General features: G+C 35.4%; 1 protein-coding gene across 2 annotated transcripts; it reads right to left on the bottom strand.

Annotated features, from left to right (window-relative positions):
- Positions 1-1,946: 1,946 nt before the first annotated feature.
- LOC150098652 (uncharacterized) lies at positions 1,947-22,864 on the bottom strand. Of its 2 annotated transcripts, none has more exons than XM_090405475.1 (2): positions 22,811-22,864; positions 1,947-3,820 (listed from the first exon to the last, which is right to left on the bottom strand). In XM_090405475.1, exon 2 carries the CDS (start codon positions 3,369-3,371, stop codon positions 2,016-2,018), a length of 1,356 nt encoding a protein of 451 aa, XP_090261601.1. In that variant the 5' UTR covers positions 3,372-3,820; positions 22,811-22,864; the 3' UTR covers positions 1,947-2,015. The 2 variants fall into 2 exon arrangements, with proteins under 2 accessions (XP_090261601.1, XP_090261602.1); XM_090405476.1 differs by lacking the exon at positions 22,811-22,864 and adding an exon at positions 22,104-22,241.
- Positions 22,865-24,175: the final 1,311 nt, after the last annotated feature.

The following is a 24,175-nucleotide window of genomic DNA, read 5'->3' as shown; positions in this document are numbered from 1 at the left end:
TTCCTAGAATACATAGATATAGTTCACCTAACTACAAAAAAAAAAAAAAAAAAAAAAAAAAAAAAAAAAAAAAAACTGTCCACTTAGACCCATTGTGGATTTTATAAGCACCCTGACATAAAATATCAAGATTTTTGTCTAACCTTCTTCATCCTCTCATAGGCCACTCAGCTTCATCAAATAAAAATTTTACAGAATTTCACACAAAAATAAAAGACAATCAACTGTCAGAAACAGACATGCTAATAAGCTTCAACATTGTCTCCTTCTTCACTAATATTCCTCACAAGGTGACAATAGATTTGTTAACTCAAAAATTTCCATCCAATATTGTGGAATTATTCAAATCTGATATCATAAGGATACTTCAAATGGAAAGAAAAAATTTATAAACAAGAAGGAACAGCAATGGGTGTTCCCTATCAAACTTAGCCAACTTTTTTCTGGAACACCTAGAGGATAGAATTTTTGCTCTTGAACCAAAACCAAAAATATGGCTATGATATGTTGATGACATCTTTGCAGTCATGAGTCACTCTGAATAAGAACAATACTCATTTCTAGATAAGAGCAACAACTTTCATCCTTGCATCAAATTCACACTATAAAAAGTCATCACAAGGTGATGACTTTTTATAGTGTGAATTTTTCTTGATATACACATTCAATGAAAACAAGATGGTTCCATCTCTACTTCTATCTATCGTAAACCAACTTTTTCAGGTCATTACATCCACAATTCATTGGCTCACTATCCATCTCAAAAATATGGCATCATAAAAAAAAATCTTTGGTATCCAGAGAGAACACAAATTTTGTTCCTCTGAAGAAAATTTAAAACAAGAATTGGAAATTATTAAAGATACAGCTCTATTAAATGGATACAATCCAAAAACAACTCAAAAAAATCAACAGCCACTTCCCTATATCAACCCAGACAAGTAGCCTGTAGGACTTCCACACCATATATCAAAGGCATCTTGGAATGTCTGTCTAAAATTATGAAGAAACACAAACTCACCACTACCTATAAAGCAATCAACCAGATCCACAATTTGCTACCTTCTCCAAAAGACAAACTCTCGCCTATGATGCTACCTGGTGCATACAAAGTTCCATGTTCTTGTAAGATGTCTTACTATGGACAAACATGAAGATCTATAAGTAAATGCATCTCTGAACATCAAGACCACATCCATCTTATAAAACTGTACAAATCTGACCTTGCACAACATGGAGTTGAAAACTCTAACCATAGGATCCAATGGAAAAACACCAAGCTACTACATAGATCATTATATAAACATGAGCATTTATATAAAGAAAGTGCTGAAGTCTTACTTCACAGACCCAATCTGAACTGTAATGAGTGTCTCACTATCCCAGAAGTCTGGGAAATTATTATCCTCAATTGTATAAAATAAATTTATCACATATATTTTAATTTAATTTTAATTACAGTCAAATTTTTTGCTTTTCCTAAAATGTCCTATAATATGCTACTGTACTCATAGAGAGATTCCAATGTAAGCATGCACACTAACTGTTCCTTTGAATGTAATTCCTAGTATTGTTTGTAATAACTGCTAATGATGTCTTAAGATACTTAAGATGAAATATCTACATATTAAAATTTAATTACTGTGGTATTTTTTTAGTTATCTCCCAGGCAAGCTTACTTTTGATCAAATATTCAAATCAGAGCAAAAACCAACAACTTGATATGTTTCATTCCAGTGCTATAATAAAGTATCTCACACTAAAATAATTTACTGCATTGTTTCAGTAGTTTAACAAACATTTTCTTCTTTGTAGGCATCCATATTCATGTGTGTGTGTGTGTGTATATATATATATATATATATATATGAATTGTGTTGAAAAATGTTTATATATATATATAAACACAATACCAAGAATTTTTTACATGATGTAAACAAAAATAATAGGCACAGCATTAAGGAGTTTATTTATCAGTGCATAATGCAATATCTTTACACAGAGAATGATTGGCTTCACATTTCTTGGTGTTTCAGTTTTTTATGTTTTGAAAGAGTGGAAGAATCAGAATATCTTTTGCCACATACATCACAAGTAAATGGTTTTTCCTTATTATGACTTCTTATGTGTCTTTTTAAATGTGTTGAACGTGAGAATATCTTGCCACATAAATTACATGAAAAACGTTTTCTATTAGAGTGAATTTTCTTATGCGTTTTCAGGTCTTGCAAGCATAAAAACGTTTCAAAACATATTTTACATATAAATGTTCTCTTCCTAGTATGAATTCGTGCATGTGTGCTAAGATTATCAGCTCGTGCAAATGATTTACCACATATTTCACATGTAAAAGGCCTGTCATTAATATGAATCCTTTTATGTTTTGTCAGATCTTCAATGTCTAGAAATTTTCGCCTGCAAATATTACAAGTATAACGTTTTTCATCAGTGTGAATTCTCTGATGTTCTTTTAAATCTCCTGATTGTCTAAATGGCTTACCACAAATTTCACACATGAAAGGCTTTTCTTTAGTATGAACTCTTGTGTGTTTTGTCAAACTTGCTGATCGTGCAAATGTTTTGCCACATATGGTACAAACGAAAGGCTTCTCATTAGTATGAATTCTAACATGTATTTTAAGATTTCCAGATTCTGAAAATGCCTTATCGCATACTGGACACCTATAAGGTTTCTCCTTTGTATGAACTCTTACATGTGCCTTAAGGTTTGGTGTGCGTGCAAACGCTTTTCCACATATTTCGCATACAAAGGGTTTTTCATTAGTGTGAATTCTTATGTGTTTGGTAAGGTCACTTGAGCGTAAAAATGGCCTGAAACATATTTCACAAGTAAACGTTTTCTCATCGGTGTGGATTTTTGTATGTACACTAAGGTTATCAGAACGTGCAAAGGACTTCCCACAAATTTGACAGGTAAAAGGTTTCTCTTTAATATGAGTCTTTTTGTGTGCTGTCAGATCCTCAAAGTGTTGAAATGTTTGTCTACAAATATTGCATGAAAAGCATTTCTCTTCAGTGTGAATTCTCACGTGTGCAATAAGCTCATCTGATTGTGAAAATGATGTGCCACACACTTCACATACAAAAGGTTTTTCTTTAGCATGAACCTGATTATGCTTTATAAGGCCCGATAAGCATGTAAATATTTCTTTGCATATTTCACATGTATATGATTTCTCATTAGTGTGAACTCTCTTATGTGTTTCAAAAAGATTGGAGTCTGCAAATGCTTTCCCACATATTTCACACATTAATGTTGAATCATGACTGGAATTTGCATTCTGTATAGAAAAACATAGTGACTGCAAAAAGTCACTATCACAATCACTGATCAAAGGTTTCTCCATCATAAATTTGTGTATACTTAAGGTATAGATGTTTCAAAAACTAAAACAGAATTTCACTATTCTCAATAGAGATTCAGTGCTAATGTTTCACAGGATCATTTGATAAAATCATGTGAACATGAAGCCTTCAATGCAGCCTGTTGAAGTTTTTAGGGACTGCAGTTTTTCAAATTGTACATGTAAACGTCTGTATACTATTACACATACCAGCAGTCCTAGAAGAACTGTTGATACATATTCAGATTTTTCCTCCTTACCCATTAATTCATCGTGTCATAAAAAATGTACCAAGAACTGCACAGATTAATTCTTCCTCCTCCATGGAAACTATCTCCAGAAAATTCATGTTTTCTTGATTTGCAAAAAGGATCATGTCTTAAACATTTTTCTTTTCAATATTCTCTTGGTTGATGTTTTTCTTAAACACCATCTCTGGTTCACTGCACTATGATCTACAAAGAAAAAAAAAAAGTTAAATTAAATTTTATTCAGAGAGTATAAAGCTATACTTATAGACTAGATTTTTCATTAATATTTCTTATGTGTATATTTAGTACAGTGCATTAGAGTATATTTCCTATACTCTAATGCACTGTACTGGTTTATTTTCCCCACCACATATTAAATATTTTTGAAATATATGATATTTTATTTAATTGAAGAAGTAGCCACAAATTTTGAACAGCAGCATATAAATAAAATAGCCTAATGCACAAAGATGTAGTATAGTATCGTTAAATCACATCAAGTTTCTTAAACCATCTGATGTCTCTGCCAATTTGAACATTCATGCTGGAACCTCTTTGTAATATTCATGTTGAACTTCTAATTCAAATGACTGCAATAGTCTACCAAGTTGATGTTTTGGAAGAAACAGAGCTAAATAATATAAGATTCAACATCCCACCAATATGCAAATGAAAAAAGAAGTTTAACTGCTACAAGAATATTATGCCACTTTTTTTTTTGGGGGGGGGGTTCAAATAGTCAAAATTAGAGCAGGAGGAGTAGGTATAATTCTTACCTCAAAAACTGAACAAAGTATGATCTGTTCTCATTCACTCCAATAGGTTAACACCTGAAAACAAAATGGGTAACAGAGAAACACTGGAAACTGTGCACCAATAGCAAACCAAAGAACAATACTCAATGAATGAAAAATATGAAGGATTATAACCCTCCCTAAAAAACACAAAACAAAAAAAGATATATATAATTTTATGCAAGATATTTGCAATAATTATACCAAATAAAATATATAAACCATGAAATGAAAACAGCAACACAGCAGAGTAGTTGTGAAAAGAAAAAAAAAAAGGGAGGGGTGCTCAATTATTGTTCATATTCACACTATCACCTAAAAGAAAGAAATAGAGAATACACCACCTCTTATACTTTTTCATAGTTCACTCATACTTTTGTTCAATAAAAGAAACATATAGCAATGATTATAAATCAAATTCCTGATATGTCTGTCAAGGGATGTACATGAAACTATGATAGCTATATAAAAACTTTAGATTATTACTACAAACTTCATATTGACAATTTTCCTCCAAATTAGTCCTTACCTGTCACAACTTCAACACTGTCAAATCTTATATTTTAACTACATCAATACACCTAGATCTTAAACATCCTCTGGATCTTTTACCATAGGAAAGGTCAAGGTATCTGATGCCTGCCATCCAGGCACTGAACACCTGCTTTGCACCTTTTCTCTTCCATTCCATTTAAAAGTAACAGCATCACTTGAGAACATTCCTGAATGCTGACAATGTTCAGTTCCTTCCTAATATCTTCAATTTTAATATGATTCTACTATTAATGTCATCTGATAAGCCCCTAATTTTTCTCAGAACTTTCATATATCAGTGGTATCTCTCTGATCAAGTTTTATTTCTAACCCAAGGATAGGATCTCTAGTTTCTGTTCCTCAACTTTCTTCTTACAAGTGCACAATGATTTGAATGGACCAGTCTGGGCAAAGAAGAATGGATGTTGGTTTGGTGTGGCAAAGTGTGAGGTTATGCATTTTGGGATGAAAAGATAGCTGGCTGTGTACCACATTGATGGGGCTGTGCTCCAGGAAGTTGATGATGCCAGAGATTTGGGAGTGTTAATGGATGGGGAGTTGAAGTTTAGAGGGCACATAGCCAAAGCTCATCGGATTACTTGGTTACTGAGAAATATTTTGACAAGCAGAGATGGGCAGATTGTTGTTGTTCTTTCTCGAGCCTTGATGGGACCCTAACTTTGACTGCCATGTGCAGGTCTGGTCACCTGGGTTTGTTGGTGAGGGGATCTGGAGGCAAATGAGCAGGACATCTGTGGAGTGAACCTTACAAGAACAGGTTGAGAATTTGGTTGCAGGAGCTGGTTAGCAGGTGGAGGATGGGTGATATGATTGAGACATTGATTCAGGGCCGCCGAGAGAAATTTTCAGGCCCGTGACAAGTCTGTGGTCCGGGCCCCACTTAAAAAAATGCATCACTTTTGTTTAATAAAAAAAAAGTCATATAAACATTAAACATTCATTTAAAAAAGTGTACAATAAATTCAAAATACAAGCATTAAATAAAAAGAGAATTTTAAAATTTTTATTGCCTCATCCACTTCCTCACTTTATGGTTAGCGAAATCTTTAATCACCTCGTTATAATCAATTTTCATTGCCAGGTCATGTTCTATTGATAGCAAAGCTAAGCCATTTAATGTTTCCTGGACCATTGATGATCTACTGAAGCTCTTTATTGTTGAAAGTTTACTAAATGCTCTTTCACCTTCGGCAACTGTTACTGGTCTTGTGCAAAAAATTCTGATTGAAGTACATATTTTGGGAAAAACACTTGAAGTCGAAATTTATAAATGGTATTTAATAAATCTAGTCCTGGTATAACATCTTTAAACGTGGTGTTATAAATCTTTTTTATGTGATAGATTTTGTCTTTCAGAGATGATGTTAAGTCTTTCGAATATTTATTTATTAAATTATTGCAAGAGTCAGAAATTTCTTGATGATTCACTGTTTGAAAATTTAATATATGGTGAAAATAAATTCTGAATAGTTTTTAAAGTTGTGAAACGCATGTGAAGTTGGGAAATAATTGTATCCAATATAACAAAATATACAGTTCTTTTAAAATGTTCTTGTGTATCATCCCAATCTGCACTTTCTTCATCTGCTAGCTTTATTCCCTTCGCTTTCGACCGTTTTTCGACATTTGGGGTTATACCCAATTCAATTGCAACAAGTGTAGCTTCAGAGAGAACATCTTGCCACTTATTTCTAAAATGTTCAAGTTCTTTCAGAAGAGACTCAACATTTGCTGTTGCAATATCAATCGATATGGTACTAGATTGCAATATTTTATTTCGGCCAAAGATTTTATTTAGACAGATGGCTAAAGAGCGTAGTGTCTGTCTAAAACAAAAAAACGATATGCCATTATCCTCTGTTGTATTATTACGAGAATTAAAACCATGCATTATAAGCACAGCTATATGACACGTCGGGGCCCGACGGTCGGGTCCTTTTCGATGCCAGGCCTGTGACAAAAGTCTAAGATGTCATCCCCTCTCGGCAGCCCTGCATTGATTGATACAAATTACCTAAGCGTTTTTAGGAGATGGATACAGAAGAAAATTTTTCAGAACAGGTCTGGTGGGGGAGGGACTACGGGCCATCCTTGAAGCTGAGCAAGAGTGTGGTTGACAGGGATGTTGGGAATGGAATTTTTGCTTAGAGAGTGGTGAATAAGTGGAATAGGTTGCTAGAGTCTGTTGTGGGTGCTATGACTGTGAATGAGTTCAAAGCAAAGTATGATAGATACTGAACAAATGTTGGAGAATGCTTGGCACGATGTTCAAAGCCTCCCTCGATAAGTCTAAGGACTCCATGGAGTAGAACATAATAATAATAATAATAATGATAGAATTATCACTCAGGAGAACACAGCGGAGATGCTAAATGAACAATTCATTAAAGCATTCCATTCTTGTGAATGTAACATAATGCAGAAATTGAGAGCAGCGAGAAAGGAGAGGAGAGCAGGAGGTATATGAGGAACTGAGTCAACTCGATGTCAATAAGGTGACAGAACTCGATATCTGTTGAAGGAAGTTTGTGTTTGGTAATCTGCTTACTTATTATAACAAGGTGAGAAATGCACTGGACAAGGAGAATGCATACACAATAGTAAATTTAGATTTTGCAAAAGCCTTCAATAGAGTGCCACATGACAAGCTGGTAATTAAACTGGAATAGATGGGGTTGGATAGTAGATTAGTATGTTGGATTGGAGACTGGCTGTCTGATAGGTATGAGGAGCAATATCCCAGAAGAGGAAAGTGGTGTGTCCCAGAGGTCTGTTCTGGAGTTATTGTTGTTAAATTTATATATAAATAATATTGGAAAGGGATTAAATAGTGTGCCCCGGTGGTCTGATTTGGAGCTATTGTTGTTAAATTTATATATAAATAGTATTGGAAAGGGATTAAATAGTGATATACAGTTGTCTGCAGATAATGTGAAGTTAGAGAGAACTTGAAAAGACTGGATGAATGGATAAGTGAGGACCCCACCACCAGACCTGTTCTGAAAAATTTCTTCTGTATCAATCTCCTAAAAACCCTTCCCTTGGAGCTCACAGCAGCTTTAACTTGCATTTTTAATGAGTCTTAGATTAGCCCAAATTCCAAAGGAGTGGAAAGAGAACAAAACTGTTCTACTTCATAAAGGGGGTGATAAGACTACTGCTTCAAATTACAGGCCAATCTGCTTGTCTGAAGTTGCAGACAAGGTGTTAGAGAGGCTAGTGAGGACCAGGATTCAGAAATGGGTTGATAGAAAAATTCTCTTGATAGATAGCATGGGTTTGCCAAAGGAAGATTGTGTTTGGTAATCTGCTTACTTATTATAATAAGGTGAGAAATGCAATGGACAAGGAAAATGCATACACAATAGTAAATTTAGATTTTGCAAAAACCTTCGATAGACTGCCACATGACAAGCTGGTAATTAAACTGGAATAGATGGAGTTGGATAGTAGATTAGTGTGTTGGATTGGAGACTGGCTGTCTGATAGGTATGGGGAGCAATATCCCAGAAGAGGAAAGTCACCAGTGGTGTGCCCCAGAGGTCTGTTTTGGAGCTATTGTTGTTAAATTTATATATAAATAATATTGGAAAGGTATTAAATAGTGATATACAGTTGTCTGCAGATAATGTGAACTTAGAACTATGAGGAGTAGAATAGGTGTTATAGCCTTTGGAAGAGGACTTGAAAAGACTGATTGAATGGATAAATGAGGAGAACTACAAGTTCAATGTAACAAAACATAAGGCAATAAAATTTGGGAAGCAAAGATGGGATGTAGAGTAAAAGATTGATGGGGGATATCCCTTACTTGGAGGAGGTGGAGAAGATGAAAGATCTGGGAGTGATGGTAGATAAGGACCTGAAATTTCAAGGATATTTTGCTAAAATTGTGAGGGCAGCAAAGTGGATCATGGCAATTATGCAGAAAATATGACACGTAGAAGTAAGGATGTTATGATTTCAGTGTACGAGGCTTTGACTTTGTCACCTGTTTTTCAAAAAAATGAAGAGATGTTGGAGAGCGTTCAGAGATGATTGACTAAGTCAGTTCAGGTCTCTAAAATATTGAGTATGAGGACAGACTGAAAGAATGCAAACTGCAGAGCCTAGTGGACAGAAGGAGGGGGAGACGATCAAGACATAAGTTGGTAAGGAGAATTCTCAGATTAATGTGGATAAGATTTTGGGTGAGAAGTAGGTTTTTTTTTGTGTGTGTAAAAATGGGCATGGTAAATGATTGGAATGCACTGCCTAAAAGTTTGATAAATACAGAGATAGTAAATGCATTTTAGTCAAGGTATGATAAGCTCTGTGTGTGTGTGTGTGTGTGTGTGTGTGTGTGTGTGTGTGTGTGTGTGTGTGTGTGTGTGTGTGTGTGTGTGAGAGAGAGAGAGAGAGGGGGGGGGGCAGACCTCCCACAATTAGTCTTTGATATGGAGATAACATGCTAGTAATAAATCCTGTCTAGATGACAGGGCACAGTATCTCCTATAATATGATGAAATGCTCACAACAAGCTTTTTCTAATCTTTTGTCAGAAGAATAGCAAGAAAAATCCCAATTAGCATGAAACTTTCTCCCATTATTCTCAGCTCTCCAAAGTGATATAGAAGGTGAACAACCGGCTTCATCACTACGTAGAGACCCATCTCAGTCCATCAGTAATCACCAATATGAATTCCACCATTCTCATTTTACAACAAACCTCCTTGCTCACCTAACTCATCTTTGGATACAGACCACTGAAAGATAAGTCACATGATTGTTCTTGATACCTCCCAGGTATCTGATTATGCCTAGCATAGAAACCTTCTGAGGAAGTTACATCTTACAGTTTCTCTCCAGCTCTTTGATTGGACTGCCAACTTCATCTCTGGTTATTCACTGTGCGTCATGGTGAATGGCTTTCTCTCATCATATTTCTTTGCCAATGTTAAAGTCCCTCAGGATTTTTTTATATTCTAACACACACACTCTTCCTCTTATATATCAATGAATGGACTTTCTTTCTCTCTAACTTCAAATCCTATTCAGAGGTTTGCTCTGAAAAACTCTCCCTTCCACCTCTTCTTCATTCAAGATCTTCCATAATCAATGTGTTAAACAATGATCTCTCCATTCTAAAATGAAGCAAAGATAACTTAGTGAATTTCAATGCTATCAAAGCACTGTCCTGTTTTATTACCTGGGGGAAAAAGAAGTTCAACATTATTGTAGATAATGTTCTAATTTTCAAGATCAGTTTTTCTCCTTATGGATTGACTTTCACATCTGGGACAAACATATATCCATAGTTTCTTCAGCTTTCAAAAAAACCTGGTATTCTTTTTCACTCAAAACATTACTTTTCTCCTGCTCAACTCCATACATTTTATAAATCCTGAACCCAATCAACCTTAGAATATTTGTTCTCACATTTGAGGCATCAAAAACCCTTGAAGAATTCTTGCATGTATAAAGAAGAGGGCAATCTGTTTAAAGGGTGACCCCTCTCACACACTCCCTCCAGTCATTTTTTCATAGGTGATGTTTCTACATTATGCTTTTTGATATGTATTTTTACTATTATTGATCTGCTGAGGTGGCCACCACTATTCCTCTATTCACATAAGAGTAGAAGCAGTTACTGGTCAACAGTCATATACTGCACATTTTCAAACATACTGAACCAACATCTCATCATCTTCCTTCATTCAGCCTATCCCTGTTCTTTGGAACAGCCTTTCCCCATATTGCTTTTCTCAGTGGATACAATCATCAGCTTTTCATGAAACTAGTTCATGTATTCCTTCTTTCTCCTTATCCACTTCCAACATGGCACTATTATATTATAGGTCTTGTGACCTCATGTGGAATCAACATACATACATACATACTAAGATTTTATATATATATATATACACAGGCACTTCAAAATTAAAGTACCCCTATTCATAGCAATCTGTATAGAGAACTAGTAGGTGAAATGCACTTGAAAACTTGATGGGTATCCTAACCACATCATGGGGAAGATTTTTTGACAAAAAAAAAAAATTAGTTCAAAAATTATGATAGGGAAAATGAACTTTGTATATTGCATGAGGCAGTACAAATGAAGGAGTCATTCAACTTGTGGGATGGGTCTCATTTTGCTTGTGAAGTGTTTCTATAGAAATGAAGAAAATGCTGCAGCAGCACTTCATGAGTACAGATGCCTAAAGACTATGGGAAACGGCCCAATGACACCAAATGCAACGGCTTGTCAATATGAAGAGCCAGTCAATTTGAATGTCCAACAGAAAGAGGTCAAATTTGAAATTCCACAAATGACTAAAGTTATTGCAACTGCAGCTGCTGTTGAGCAGTCAAATGAGAATACTGTACGTTCATGCAGTGCTTGTGCCATAGCAAGACAGATTTGCAACATACCATTTTGTAACAGTATTTGCAAAATCCTTTTGTATTCAAAATGGTATGGAGTACTTTGAATAAAGTATTACAATGCTACCCATATAAACTCAGCTACAGCCAAGAGTTGCAAATGGGTGATTCCAGCATCCGAGAAATGTTTACATTGACAGTTCTGGCATGCATGGAGAGAAACAAGGATTGGACTTGGAACATTCAACTTGTGCAATGAGCACTTCATCAATCCATAGGACTTACTTGTCCTATGGATTGATGAAGTGCTCATGTTGATGAAGTTTTCATGTTAGTGGAACAGTAAGGTTCTCTTTTGAATTCTACAGTTGAATGAGGAGATTCTCTGTTGCCTATATGTAGCAGTTTTGAGAATCCTCATGCATTTCAACAAGTTTCCTTACATTCACTAAATGTCACAAAATGGATAAGATTTATGGCCAAGTTCATTATCAGACCATTTTTCTTCAAAGAAATTATCAAACCAGACCTGTGTAACCTGCATGGTCATGGCTGTGTGTTACCTGGACATGTCAGAAGTTTTGTCATCCCACTACATCCTACAGCAAAGAGGATGACAAAACACAACAGTGTTGATGCAAGATAAAGCACCTCCCCATATAATTTGAAGTTCAACAATTATTGCATCAACATTTCACAGAGGATAGAAGTAATCAATCACTCATTTTCTATGAAATGGCCACTGCATTCACCAGATGGTGACTTTTGGCTTTGGAGTTATTCTGCTGCAGGAAATGCTGCAGGGTGGTATCAGCTATCGGTCCTACACAAAGGCCAACACATCGATCATCACCTCCACTGATCATCTGGATTGCCTTGACAGCTCCTTACAATGTGTCAGTTCATCATCAACTTCTTGATATATCCTGTACACCCCTTGAGGGTGTACAGGATATGATAGTACTACATGAAAAATTTACATCATTACTAAATTCCTAATCTACAATTTTCCTCCAAATCAGTCTGTTACCTGTCAAGACTCCAATATTATCAGATCTTATATTTCTATCTTCTAAGGCACTTTTTACTGTATCAATCCACCTATATCTTGGTCTTCCTCTGGGTCTTTTTCCTGCCAACATGGCAGAGAACACTTGTTTTGCTAATCTTTCCTCTCCCATTCTGTTTAAGTGATCATAATACCACCTGAGATTAGCTCTGCTAACACATTCCTGGATGCTGACAGTGGCAAGTTCTTTCCTGATATCCTCGTTTTTAATATGGTATTGCCATTGATGCCATCTGTTCATGCCCCTAATCTTTCTCGGGACTCTCATATCTGCAATCTCTAATCTTTGGTCAAGTGTTTTACTTCTGACCCAGCTTTCAGATCCATAAGTTAAAATTGGCTTGAATACTATCTTGTATACAGCTAATTTAGTGTTTTGGCTAATTTCTCTCTTATTCCATATAAATTTATTCAGTTGACTGCCTACCATACCAGCTTTGCTGATTCTGTTGTCTATTTCCATATTTAATTAACCATCTTCACTAAAAATCGTGCCTAGTAGTTGAAATGTTTTACTTGTTCTATAGGTTTCCATTGACAATGCAGTTGATATTTTCAATGTTTCTGCCTATTTTCATTCTCTTTGTCTTTTTAATGCTGACCTTCATATCTACTACAACAGTTATTCAATTTAATCAAAGAATCTTGCAGACTTGTAGTGGATTTATTTAGAAGTATAACATCATCCACAAGCTAGCTAATGGGTTAATGATAGCACAAGATATAGCCTCTCCTAACCAAATGTCAACCCCACCTCCATGTGGTGCAGCCTGGATTCTAACAGATGGGGCTCTAACGCCCGAGTATTGGTGGAATAACCATAACACCAGGAAATGTGGTTCCAATAAGCCGGCTTAAAGGTAGCAGTCCTGCCACTGGACTTACTACACTTTGGTCACAAACCAATTTGTAGGACATCTTACTTTGCTTTCAAGTCTCATAAAGAAAGAAAATTTGGACAACCTAAATTGGATTCTCGACTCAGCCTGACCAAGGATAAGAATTGGAAAAAAAAGAAACATTTTTAAAATGGCAACTTGGAACGTACAGGAAATTGAACACAAGGATAGTCAAGTGAACAAAATACTATCTATCACAAAAAGAGATAAAAATTGCAGCTATAACAGAAACTAAGAGGAAGCAAAAAGGAACCAAACTTACATCAAACTACATCCAAATTTACTCTGCTGTTCCTAGAGAAGAAAGAGCCTGCTGTGGAATAATGCTTATGCTGCATAATTCTTTAAAGAACAATATATATCACAATGAAAGAATATTACAGGCTTGAATACTGCTAAATTACAAACACCTAACAATAATAGTGGTTTATGCCCCTATTGAAGGCAATGAGGAAGAAAGTAATGAATTCTACGATATGCTACAAGATGTCTGGAACAGGGTAGATAAAAATGATTACATATCCATTCTAGGAGACCTTAATGCCAGAATTAGAGACATCCCAATTTCTGATTGTGTAGGAAACTATGGAGAACATATATGCAATAGCAATGGAAAAAATTAATTGATTTTTCAGTATTTAATAGTTTAAAAATCACAAATTCATTCTTTAAGCATAAAGACTGCCATAAATATACTTGATCAGCACGTGGTTCACAGACAGTTATAGAGCAGTTGCTTTCCACTTTTTTCTTGTTTCAAACCTAAGATTCCCATCTCAGTGGTTAATGAGAAAAGCCCATTCATCTGAACAGGAAAACTTTTTTAAGATTGGCCTTTTAAATTACCATAGCATTAACTGGCTCTATAAAAAAATAGAAAATATAAACTTAGGCAAAAACATGGTCAATGTTGAGGAAGAATGGAATAACATCAAAACAATTATAACAGATGTGGCCAATAAATCACTGGGAAAAAAAGAGGAAATGGCAGAGAAGAAATGGAATTAGAAAATAGGATGATCAGATACCCCAAATTATTGAAGACAAAAGGAATGCTTTCAAAAAATACTTAGGAACAAAATCTCAAGAGGACTATATAGAATACAAGAGAAAAAGAGCAATCGCTAAACAAGCTATAAGAAAAAAACAGAGTCTGGGACAACTTTGTCTCTGAACTTGAAACAGATATTACATGCCAACAATCCAAAACTTTTAAAATGTTAAATAATTTAAATAGATATCTAAGAGAAAAATGCATGTCTTTCACCCATTGATCAGAATACCTAGCTAAGTTATTATAAAAGCTTTTGGACTTAATAAAGATTTGGAAACAATAAACTTCGATAATGAGATACGCTTGGATCCTATATCAATAGACGAGCTAAAAACTACTCTACAAAGTTGTAAAAACCATAAAACACCAGATGAAGATGGGTTAAATACAGAATTAATCAAATATGCAAGCCCAAACCTCAAAATTCATTTTCTTAAACTAATAAATAAAATATAAAATGGTGAACCACCACCGAAAGACAATAGTTATTCCTATACACAAGAAGGGTGATATTAATAACTGTGCAAATTAAAGAGGAATTAGTCTCCTAAACTCTGGATATAAAATCTATAGTAAAATTCTGAAAAATAGACTGTCGATTCTATGAAGATAAGATAAGAGAAGAGCAGAATGGATTCAGGAGAGGCCGCTCTTGTGCAGATGGATACTTTACAAAAATTTTATTGGAAAAACATAGAGAATACAATGTGGAAACCCATATTGCTTTTATTGATTATTCTAAGGCATTTGACAGAGTTAATCGCAATAAACTTTTTTGAAATATTAATAAATGATAGAGTTCCTCATCACTTATTTAAAATGATCCATGATACATATACAGGCAACATGATTGCAGTAAAAGTTAATGACAGGATCTCTGATTGGGAACCTATAAACAGAGGAGTAAAGCAAAGCTGTAGCCTATCACCCATTCTCTTCACAATCTCTATGAATTCTATAGCAAGACATTGGAGACTCACAGTACATGGTTATATCCCAATTAACAAACAAACTAATATAGACACAATACTGTCTGCAGATGATCAGGCTATACTTGCAACCTCTGAAACTGATCTGCAGTACTCTATCCATCTTCTTAATCTAATAGTAAAAAAATTTAATATGGAAATTTCAAAAGAAAAGAAAAAAGTACTTGTCTTTAAGGAAAGAGAACCAATAAGAAGTAAAATCTGTTTAAACAATACAATTATTGAACAAGTCAATTCTTTCAAATACCTTGGATATCACCTAACCTACAGAGAAGAGAAAAAGACATAGAAATGAAAATTACAAATTTCAATAGAGCTTTAAATATTATAAATCAAGTTTTTAAACCTTCGAAGGTACAAAAACGTACTCGGATTACAGCTTATAAAACATTAGCAAGACCCATGCTGTCTTATGGAAGTGAGGCATGGACAATCAAAAAACGAGATAAGAGAATAACTGCAGCAGAAATGAGATTTATGAGGAGAACCGCAGGATACACCTTGTTAGATCATAAAAGAAATAAAAAGAAATCATGGAAGAAATGAATGAACAACCAATAATAGAATATATCCACAACTATGGATGGAAATGGAAACAGTACATTAGAAGAATGGAAAATAGTAGAACCACCAAACAAATCCTTGAATACAAACCCATGGGAAAGAGATCTGTTCGAAGACAATATAAAAGTTGGAATGACACCATAACAGGCCCTGAAGCCTAATACAAGATAGGAAGATGATGATGATAACATCCACAAAAAGCAAAGAGCTGAGATTAACATCTCCAATTTTGATATCAGATTTAATACCACTTTCCTTCATAATGTGATCCATATAGATAATGAATAACAGAGGGGATAACATACATCCTTGTCAGACAGCAGATTTACATTAAACCACATTCCTGTACTTCCTTCAATTCTAACTGCTGACTTACAACTCAAATAAAGACTAAGTATTGCTTGATATAATGTCCCATTGACTCCATATAACTGTAGCATTTTGAATAGTTTCAATCTTGGCACCTTGTCATATGCCTTTTCCAGATCTACAAAACTTAAATACAGATCATTGTTATATTTCCATGATTTCTCAACTATCTGTCGTAAAGTGAAAATCTGATCCTGACAACTTCTATTTGGCCTGCATCCAGCTTGTTCTTCACCAAGCTTCTCTTCCACAGTCATTCTCAACCATTTCTCAAGTATACTTGCATATATTTTACCAGGAATACTGAGTAGAGAAATACCTCTGTAGTTCTCACATTCAGTTTTATTTCCATTTTTAATATATGGGTACTATGAGAGCTCTACTCCAATCATCTGGCATTCGTCCCTCTGTCCAGGCCTTCTGAACTATGCAGTGTAGCCACTGTTAGACTTTGATACCTCCATACTTGACCATTTCTGGTCAAATATTATCTACTCCTGCTGCCTTTCCACATTTTAGGCTTTTGATGGCTTTTTCTACTTCAAGTATGGATATGTATTCCTGACTGCATGCCTGGTCAGTGTTTTTTACCACTGCACTGTCATCACTGTTTGTTATATTTAGCAATTTTTCGAATTATTTACTCCATACTTCAAGGATATCTTTATCTCCTGTTTTTAAGTCACCTTTATCATCAATAATTCCTTTTACAGCATTCTTCCATCCATTTCTGAGCTTCTTCAACAACCTCCAGAATATCTTGCCACCTTCTTGATATTTATTTTCTATGTTCCAGATCCTTTTCCAGATCTACAAAACTTAAATACAGATCAGAAGGTTAAATAAGGTAGGTGTGAGATGGATGAATAAAGAGATTAAGCATGCGAAACAGAGAAAAAGGGCATTGTGGAGGCAGCATAAGAGAAGTGGAAATAACCAATTTCATGAGGTCTACAAAGACCAGGCAAGGAGGGTGACTTGGTTGGTGAGAGTAGCTAAAGAGAGGTATGAACAGCAGTTAGTTAATTAAGCCAAAAAGAATCCTAGGGAGTTCTTTCAATATGTAGCCAGCAAAAGAAAGAATGATTATGGAAGGATGACATTGATTGCAGAAAATGGTATAAAGACAGCTGTTGCAGAATGTGTGGTGGAGATACTTAATGAGCAGTTCATAAATATTTTTTAATCTTGTGAATGTGACTTCATAGAGAGATTCAGAGCAGTTGATGATGGGGAGGAGAGATTGACTGTAAGTGAGCAAGAGGTGTTTGGGGAGTTGAGTAAACTAGATGTAAATAAGGCTGTGGGACTTGATAATATATCACCGCGTATTCTGAAGGAATGTGCCAGGGAGTTGACACCTGCTTTGACATATTTTTGTAATACGAGTCTTGCACTTGGTCAAGTTCCTAAGGAGTGGAAGGAGGGCAAGATTGTGCCACTTCATAAAGGAGGTGATCGAACTGAAGCATCAAACTATAGGCCTATCTGTGTGTCAGGTGTTGTGGTCCAGTTGTTGGAGAAGCTTGTGAGAACTAGGATCCAGAGTTGGGTTGACAACAATGGTATTATCTTTGATGGACAGCATGGATTTGCTACTAAAGGAGGTCATGTTTTAGTAATCTACTTACTTATTACAATAAAGTGACTACTTCCTTGGACAGAGGAGAAGGATACACACTAATAAACTTGGATTTTGCAAAGGCTTTTGATAGAGTACCTCATGATAAGTTGACAATCAAACTAGAGCAGATGGGGTTGGATATTAGATTAGTGCATCGGATTGGAGACTGGCTATCTGATAGGTATCAACAAGTTGTGTATGGGGGTGCGATATCCAGGAAAAGGAAAGTCACTAGTGGAGTGCCTCAGGGGTCAGTTTTAGGGCCATTACTGTTTATCATGTATATTAATGATATTGGTGAAGATTTGGATGGAGATATTCAGTTGTTTGCAGATGATGCAAAGTTGGGACGAACCATAAAGAGTAGTGAAGATGTTGTGGCCTTGCAAGAAGACTTGAATAAATTGAGTAATTGGGCAAGCAAATGGGGATGCGAGTTCAATGTTGCAAAAAATGTAACGTTTTAAAATTTGGAAAACAAAGATGGGATGTAGAATTTATGCTTGGTGAGAATATATTGTTGGAGATAGAGGAAATAAGAGATCTGGGGGTGATAGTGGATAAGGATCTAAAATTTAGGGGACACATCACCAAAATTGTGAAGACAACACAAAGGCTTCTGGGAATGATGCAGAGGACACTGACGTGTAGAAGTAGGGAGATTCTTGTTCTGTTGTATAAGGCTTTGATTAGGCCACACATGGACTATTGTGCCCAAATTTGGGCACCGGGTTTTCAGAAGGATGAAGAGCTGTTGGAAAGGGTCCAAAGATGACTGACTAAGGTAGTTTTTGACTTCTGGAATATTGGGTATGAGGAAAGATTGAGAAGATGTAATTTGCAGTCTAGTGGAGAGGAGGAAGAGGGGAGATATGATAGAGACCTACAAGTTGGTAAGGGGTTGTTATAAGATCAATGGTGGAGAAGTTCTACAGAGAATAGTGGGAGATCAGGGGAGAACCAGAGGTCATCCCTGGAAACTGTATAAAGAGGGTGTGAGTAGGAGAGTGAGAGGCAGGATTTTTCGTGCAGAGATGTGAATGATTGGAATGCCTTGCCTGAGAGTGTGGTGTCTGCAAGGAGTTTGAGTGTGTTTAAGACACGGTATGATAAGATGTGTGTGTGATAAATGGACCTTCCAGATGAGTCTTTGACTCCATGAGGTCTTGGGGTCGTAATAATAATAATAATAATAATATTCTTACCAAAGTCCTCCCATGACTTTTGTTTAGCTTTCTTACATTTATCTCTGTATTCTCTAAAAGCACAAGCCGACTTATTTGCCAGGAACTTTTGATATGCTTTCTTCTTTTCTTTCACTGCCTCTTTAACTTCATTTGTCCACCATGGAGTTCTAATTTTTCTATCCCTACAGACAACCTCACCACATGCCTCTCTGGCTGAATCAATCAGTGTGTTTTCTTCAGGGCTTGCCACTGAATCTCCAAGGTTTGGTTCCTGTTCTCAAACTCTTTCATTTTTTCTTCAATTATGTTTGTGTATTTTAGTCTACAGTTCACATTTGAGAGCTGCTCAACTTTTATTTGCTCAAAAACTTTCTTACATGCTGTTCTTTTCAATATGAAATTGAATTTTATCTTGCTCAAGACTAAATAGTGATCACTTCCAATTTCAAATCCTCTGTACACTCTGGTGTAATGCACCAGGCAGAAAACTTCACTATGAACAATAACATAGTCAATGAGATTTTTCTTATTCCTTGCCTCTTCTCTCCATGTGAATTTGTACATTTTTTATGTTGTAACATTGTGTTAGTAATCACTAGTCCATGTCCTGAGCAGAAATCCAACAGGTATTTGTGATTATTATTAGCTTTGCTCTTTTTTCCAAATTTTCCCAAAATATTTTTGTATGTCTGACAATCATTTCCTACTCTGCTATTTAGATCCCCAACAAAGACCAACTTTTCCTTTTTCATTGTGTCAGTCGCTTTCTCTTAAGCCTCAAAAAATTCCTTCACTTCTACCTTAGTAGAACCTTCTGTGGGACCATAGGCACAAATAAGTCTCATTGTCCAGTTTATTCTCATATTTGCCCACATCACTCTATTTGAGACTGCCTGCCATTCAAGAAGACTAGCCTCGTATTTAGTGTTGAATACTATGGCTACTCCTTTTCCTTGATTGTCATTGCCTGAATATAACATTTTGTATTTATTGCTCAGAAAGATCTCGCCAGTTTTTGCCTTCTTTGTTTCAGTCACCCCTATTATGTCGATCTGGTACTTATCCAATTCCTCAGCTGGCTCCATTTCTTTGCCATTCAGGCATCTTATGTTGATAGTACCGATCTTGAACTCTGGTGATATTGAATTGGGGTGGGTTTTTGGATTTGTTCAGTAGCTGACTTTTTGCTGTTTGCCCTGGTGAAAACAATGGGGGGCCTTGTTTAACCGGGGGACACCCTAGCCGGCAAGAAATTCTGTCATGTTGTACCATCATTTTTTATTTTGGATTAAGCCAATAAGAATACAATTTGGCCGGCTAAATCCCAAATTTCCAGCCCATCCTCGTTTGTTCAGTATTCTGGTAGATAACCAATGCCCAATCCTCAACTTCTTGTGGTGTATCATGAGAGGTGAGGATTGGACATTAGGTCAGAAGCCCTGATTGGTTCTCTGCATTCCTTTAAAGGCTATATGGAGATCTCCTCTCAGTTATATAGCTTTGACCCTTAAGCACCCCATATGTCAGTTCTATGTGATATATTTTTTGTATCACATTATTTTATGAAACCTTGACAACTCCTTGCAGCATGTCAATTCTATGTTATATGTTTTTTGTATCACATCATTTTATGAAACGAGCAAAATAAACATCATCGAATAACTTTGTCATTGATTCTGAATCATTTCACAATCACATATCCAGTTCACATTAATGTAATTTTCTCCTGATGACAACAGCATAGTTCTATCAGTCATTTTTGAACTTTCTTTTTTTTTTTTTTACTGTCAAAAACTCTTCCCTATGATCTGGTTAGGGTAACTACCAAGTCTGAGGGTATTTTGTCTAAACATCCCTTGTGTGTGTGTGTGTGTGTGTGTGTGTATAAAATGTACATGCACATATAATCTTATTAGTTCTTTCATTTGCCTAGAAGAGGCCATTTGTCAAGAGCAGAGGAACCTTGAAAGGGGTTTAAATATCTTTTAAGAATTTGTGCTACATTTCTATGGTAAACTGCAAGGATGTCCACGTGACCAAAGCAGAGTGACTTAATCATCAAATAAACTTTAGTTAATTAAACTCAGATATTTGTTTCTTCTATTTCACAAAAACATGAGTGATAATTAGTATCTAGATGGTATGCTTCATCAATGACCATTTACTACATCATTGTGGAATACTTCCTCTCTTCACTTTCCCACCACCGACTGAAAGCACCTGACTTCTGTTCTTTGATTACTTTCCTCCAGCACATGAATAAACTTTTTGTCTCTGACCCTAAATCCCATCCACAGTTTTGTTGAATGCATCCACATAAGGTTACTATTTATAAATTTCAGGACGCAGTGCAACATGATGCCATCTTCCAAACGCCTTAATGGAGCACTGAATACATCATGCTTACATTAAGACAATATCCCTCTTCAATTCATTAATAATGATAAGTATAAAAAAGGAATAGATGGCATAATGGATACAGATCCCCAAATGTTGTTCTCCAAACAAATGAATTAAAAAGGATAATGATAACTATACTGCTTTTTGCTGATGATGCTGTTTTAACTTCCCACAATTCTTTAGAATAAGAATTAATGGTAAAAAAAATTTGAGAGAAATAAATCCAAACAAAAACCATGAAAAACAAACACTAAGAATCACTATATACCTAGAAACATCATTCAAGGAACTGACAAAAATCAGAAAAATCACTAAAAACAAAGGAATTAACTGTTCTGATACTGCATACAAAATAAGGAAACGAGTCACTTTGATCATATAACAATTACAGACCAAAATGTTGATATGAAAAGAGGATCGCATTTATGTAATAGATGTATCATTCCAGCAATAACTTATGATAGGAAAATGTGAAATACAACATTCAAAGATGAACCAAGTTTAATAACTATCCAATGGGCCATTAAGAAGGGGAGAGAACATGCATATAAGCAAATTAAAAGATGTCTACAATAAATGGTGTATAAATACAATATCAAACATAACATAGAATTACTAACATATCACATGAAATTTCCTAGGAGGGACCTCCCACGATGAGTCTTTTGATTCCATGAAGGCCTGAATAATAATAATAAATACAAATCGAATTACTACGGCACTGCAGAAGTGACGATAATACCATGGCTTAATTTGAAATGCTATAAAGTAAACATCACCTCCCATATGGCTGTAATATCTCTTAGCAGTTGTTGCAGAAAGAACTGTATAGTTAAAATCATTTCAGTGATGGTTGTTAAAGAGATTGAAATCGTTAATAAGACGAGTTATAAAGGCGAAGAATGGATGAATGGAAGAGGAGATAACCTTCTGAACAGGTTAGATTTGTATGCAAACACTCTTATCTGAGTTTTCCATTTTCTCTTTTAAATTCTTTATCGTTTCTTCCATTCGTACTTTCTCACCCCTTTATAATCAGATCCAAACAACAGCAACAATAATCATAAAATGATAATAAATCATGGTGTTAATTTTATTGAGTTAATTTGTTGGTAACTCTGACTGCGACTTACTGAAAGCAGAGCTGAATTAGCCGCAAAATGTAGTTGTGTTATGATGGCTCCTGATTATTGTTATAATTATTATATTCTGAGGTATCTTAAACTACTATGTGCAATTAAGTAACTGAACGCACATAGCTACTTATTTAATCCTTTATACTGCACTTTCTACAATCCGCTCAAAGTTTATAACTTTTTGTTTTTACCTTTTCTCAACTTATATAAACAGACTGCATCGACTATAACAATAAAGAAAAAAAAAAAGATTCTTCTTCTAAAATGAATAACTTTTAACTTTCGAGAAAATTTAAGAACACCGAGATACAATAATTACCGTACTTCCTCTCTGAAATATAAAGTTTAATCATAATCACACATACGACCCCTAGTGACATCGCTTCTAACCATTCACCCGGTTTCAAGTGAGTTTGGAAACACTAAGCACCTACCGGAATCGTTTTTGTTCGTACTTTTAATAATACAATATTTGGCGTTTAGAGTGTTTACAATCATGTGCCTAGTCACATCAATTCTGATTTACTTCGGGCTATTTTTATTTTCGAAATAAGCCAAACCGACCAGGAGAACACACACAGTATACATACAAAGGATACCTATAAGCTAAGCAACTTATCCGAGAATTATGGTTACGAAATTCAAGGATACTTGTTAGGTCATGGATGCTTAATGACTTCTTAAAGCCACCGATAATAATGATGATGATGATGTGTTATAGTAACGTGTTATGGTAGTTCGGTATGGTTGGTAATCGTGGTGGAGACAGAGAGTTGTAAAAGTAGGACTTGAGTCTTTAGACTCGTTGGAGGTATCACGTAATAATAACAATAATAATAATTCCACACATGAGAAGCTGTTCAGTCTATAGCACACCATTATTGCGAATGAAAAAAAAAAAAAAACGAGAAAGAAAAAAAAGATTTATGGGTCTGTGTAGGCATGTAGAGGTGACATCGTTCTAAGAGATGAAAATCGTTTTAGAACCCACACTATTTCAGATAATAAATATTGTTCCTTGGAAGCGAGATAGAAGCAATTGTCATCACTAATTTTAAACGGTATCACGAAGAGATACCGTTTAAAATTAGTGATGTCATAAGCCTGAGATTGGATAACGGTGGAGTTTGAATGCCTCTCACTCTCTAAAAGGGAAACAGGACTAAAATGGCCTCGTCTACTCCCTATGGGAATAAAAGGCATTAGTGATTTTCTATTTATACAATTTTAACATTACATTTGAAGGCATGGAGATTATCTAGGATAAAAGCGAGTAGAAACTTTTCTAAAAGACAAAGATCGAAAGGAAATATTTTGTGAGATTGGAATTAATTGGAGGAGATACTGGAGTAGCTTATATATGTGCATTAACAGATTACAGGAGAGTGGGAGAAATATCACTGGCAGGTCTAATGTTCGTTAACCAGGGAAAGATTTATATACAATTCAAGCAACAGCATCTTTTGTTTGTATGAGACGCAGTGAACTGGTGAGTGATGGGTTGTTAATGAACCTAACTGCTTTCTTCTGTACTAAACAAGTCTTTGTAAGGGGCT

The sequence above is a fragment of the Typopeltis vanoorti genome, chromosome 15, assembly GCF_054136105.1.
Source record: "Typopeltis vanoorti isolate ZY-2024b chromosome 15, IOZ_Tvanoo_1.0, whole genome shotgun sequence".
Classification (NCBI taxonomy): domain Eukaryota; kingdom Metazoa; phylum Arthropoda; class Arachnida; order Uropygi; family Thelyphonidae; genus Typopeltis; species Typopeltis vanoorti.
This window is presented reverse-complemented; position numbering and strand designations above follow the sequence as displayed.

Coding starts and splice junctions, on each gene's coding strand:
- LOC150098652 (XM_090405475.1), bottom strand. CDS start 3,371: ATGATGGAGAAACCTTTGATCAGTGATTGTGATAGTGACTTTTTGCAG.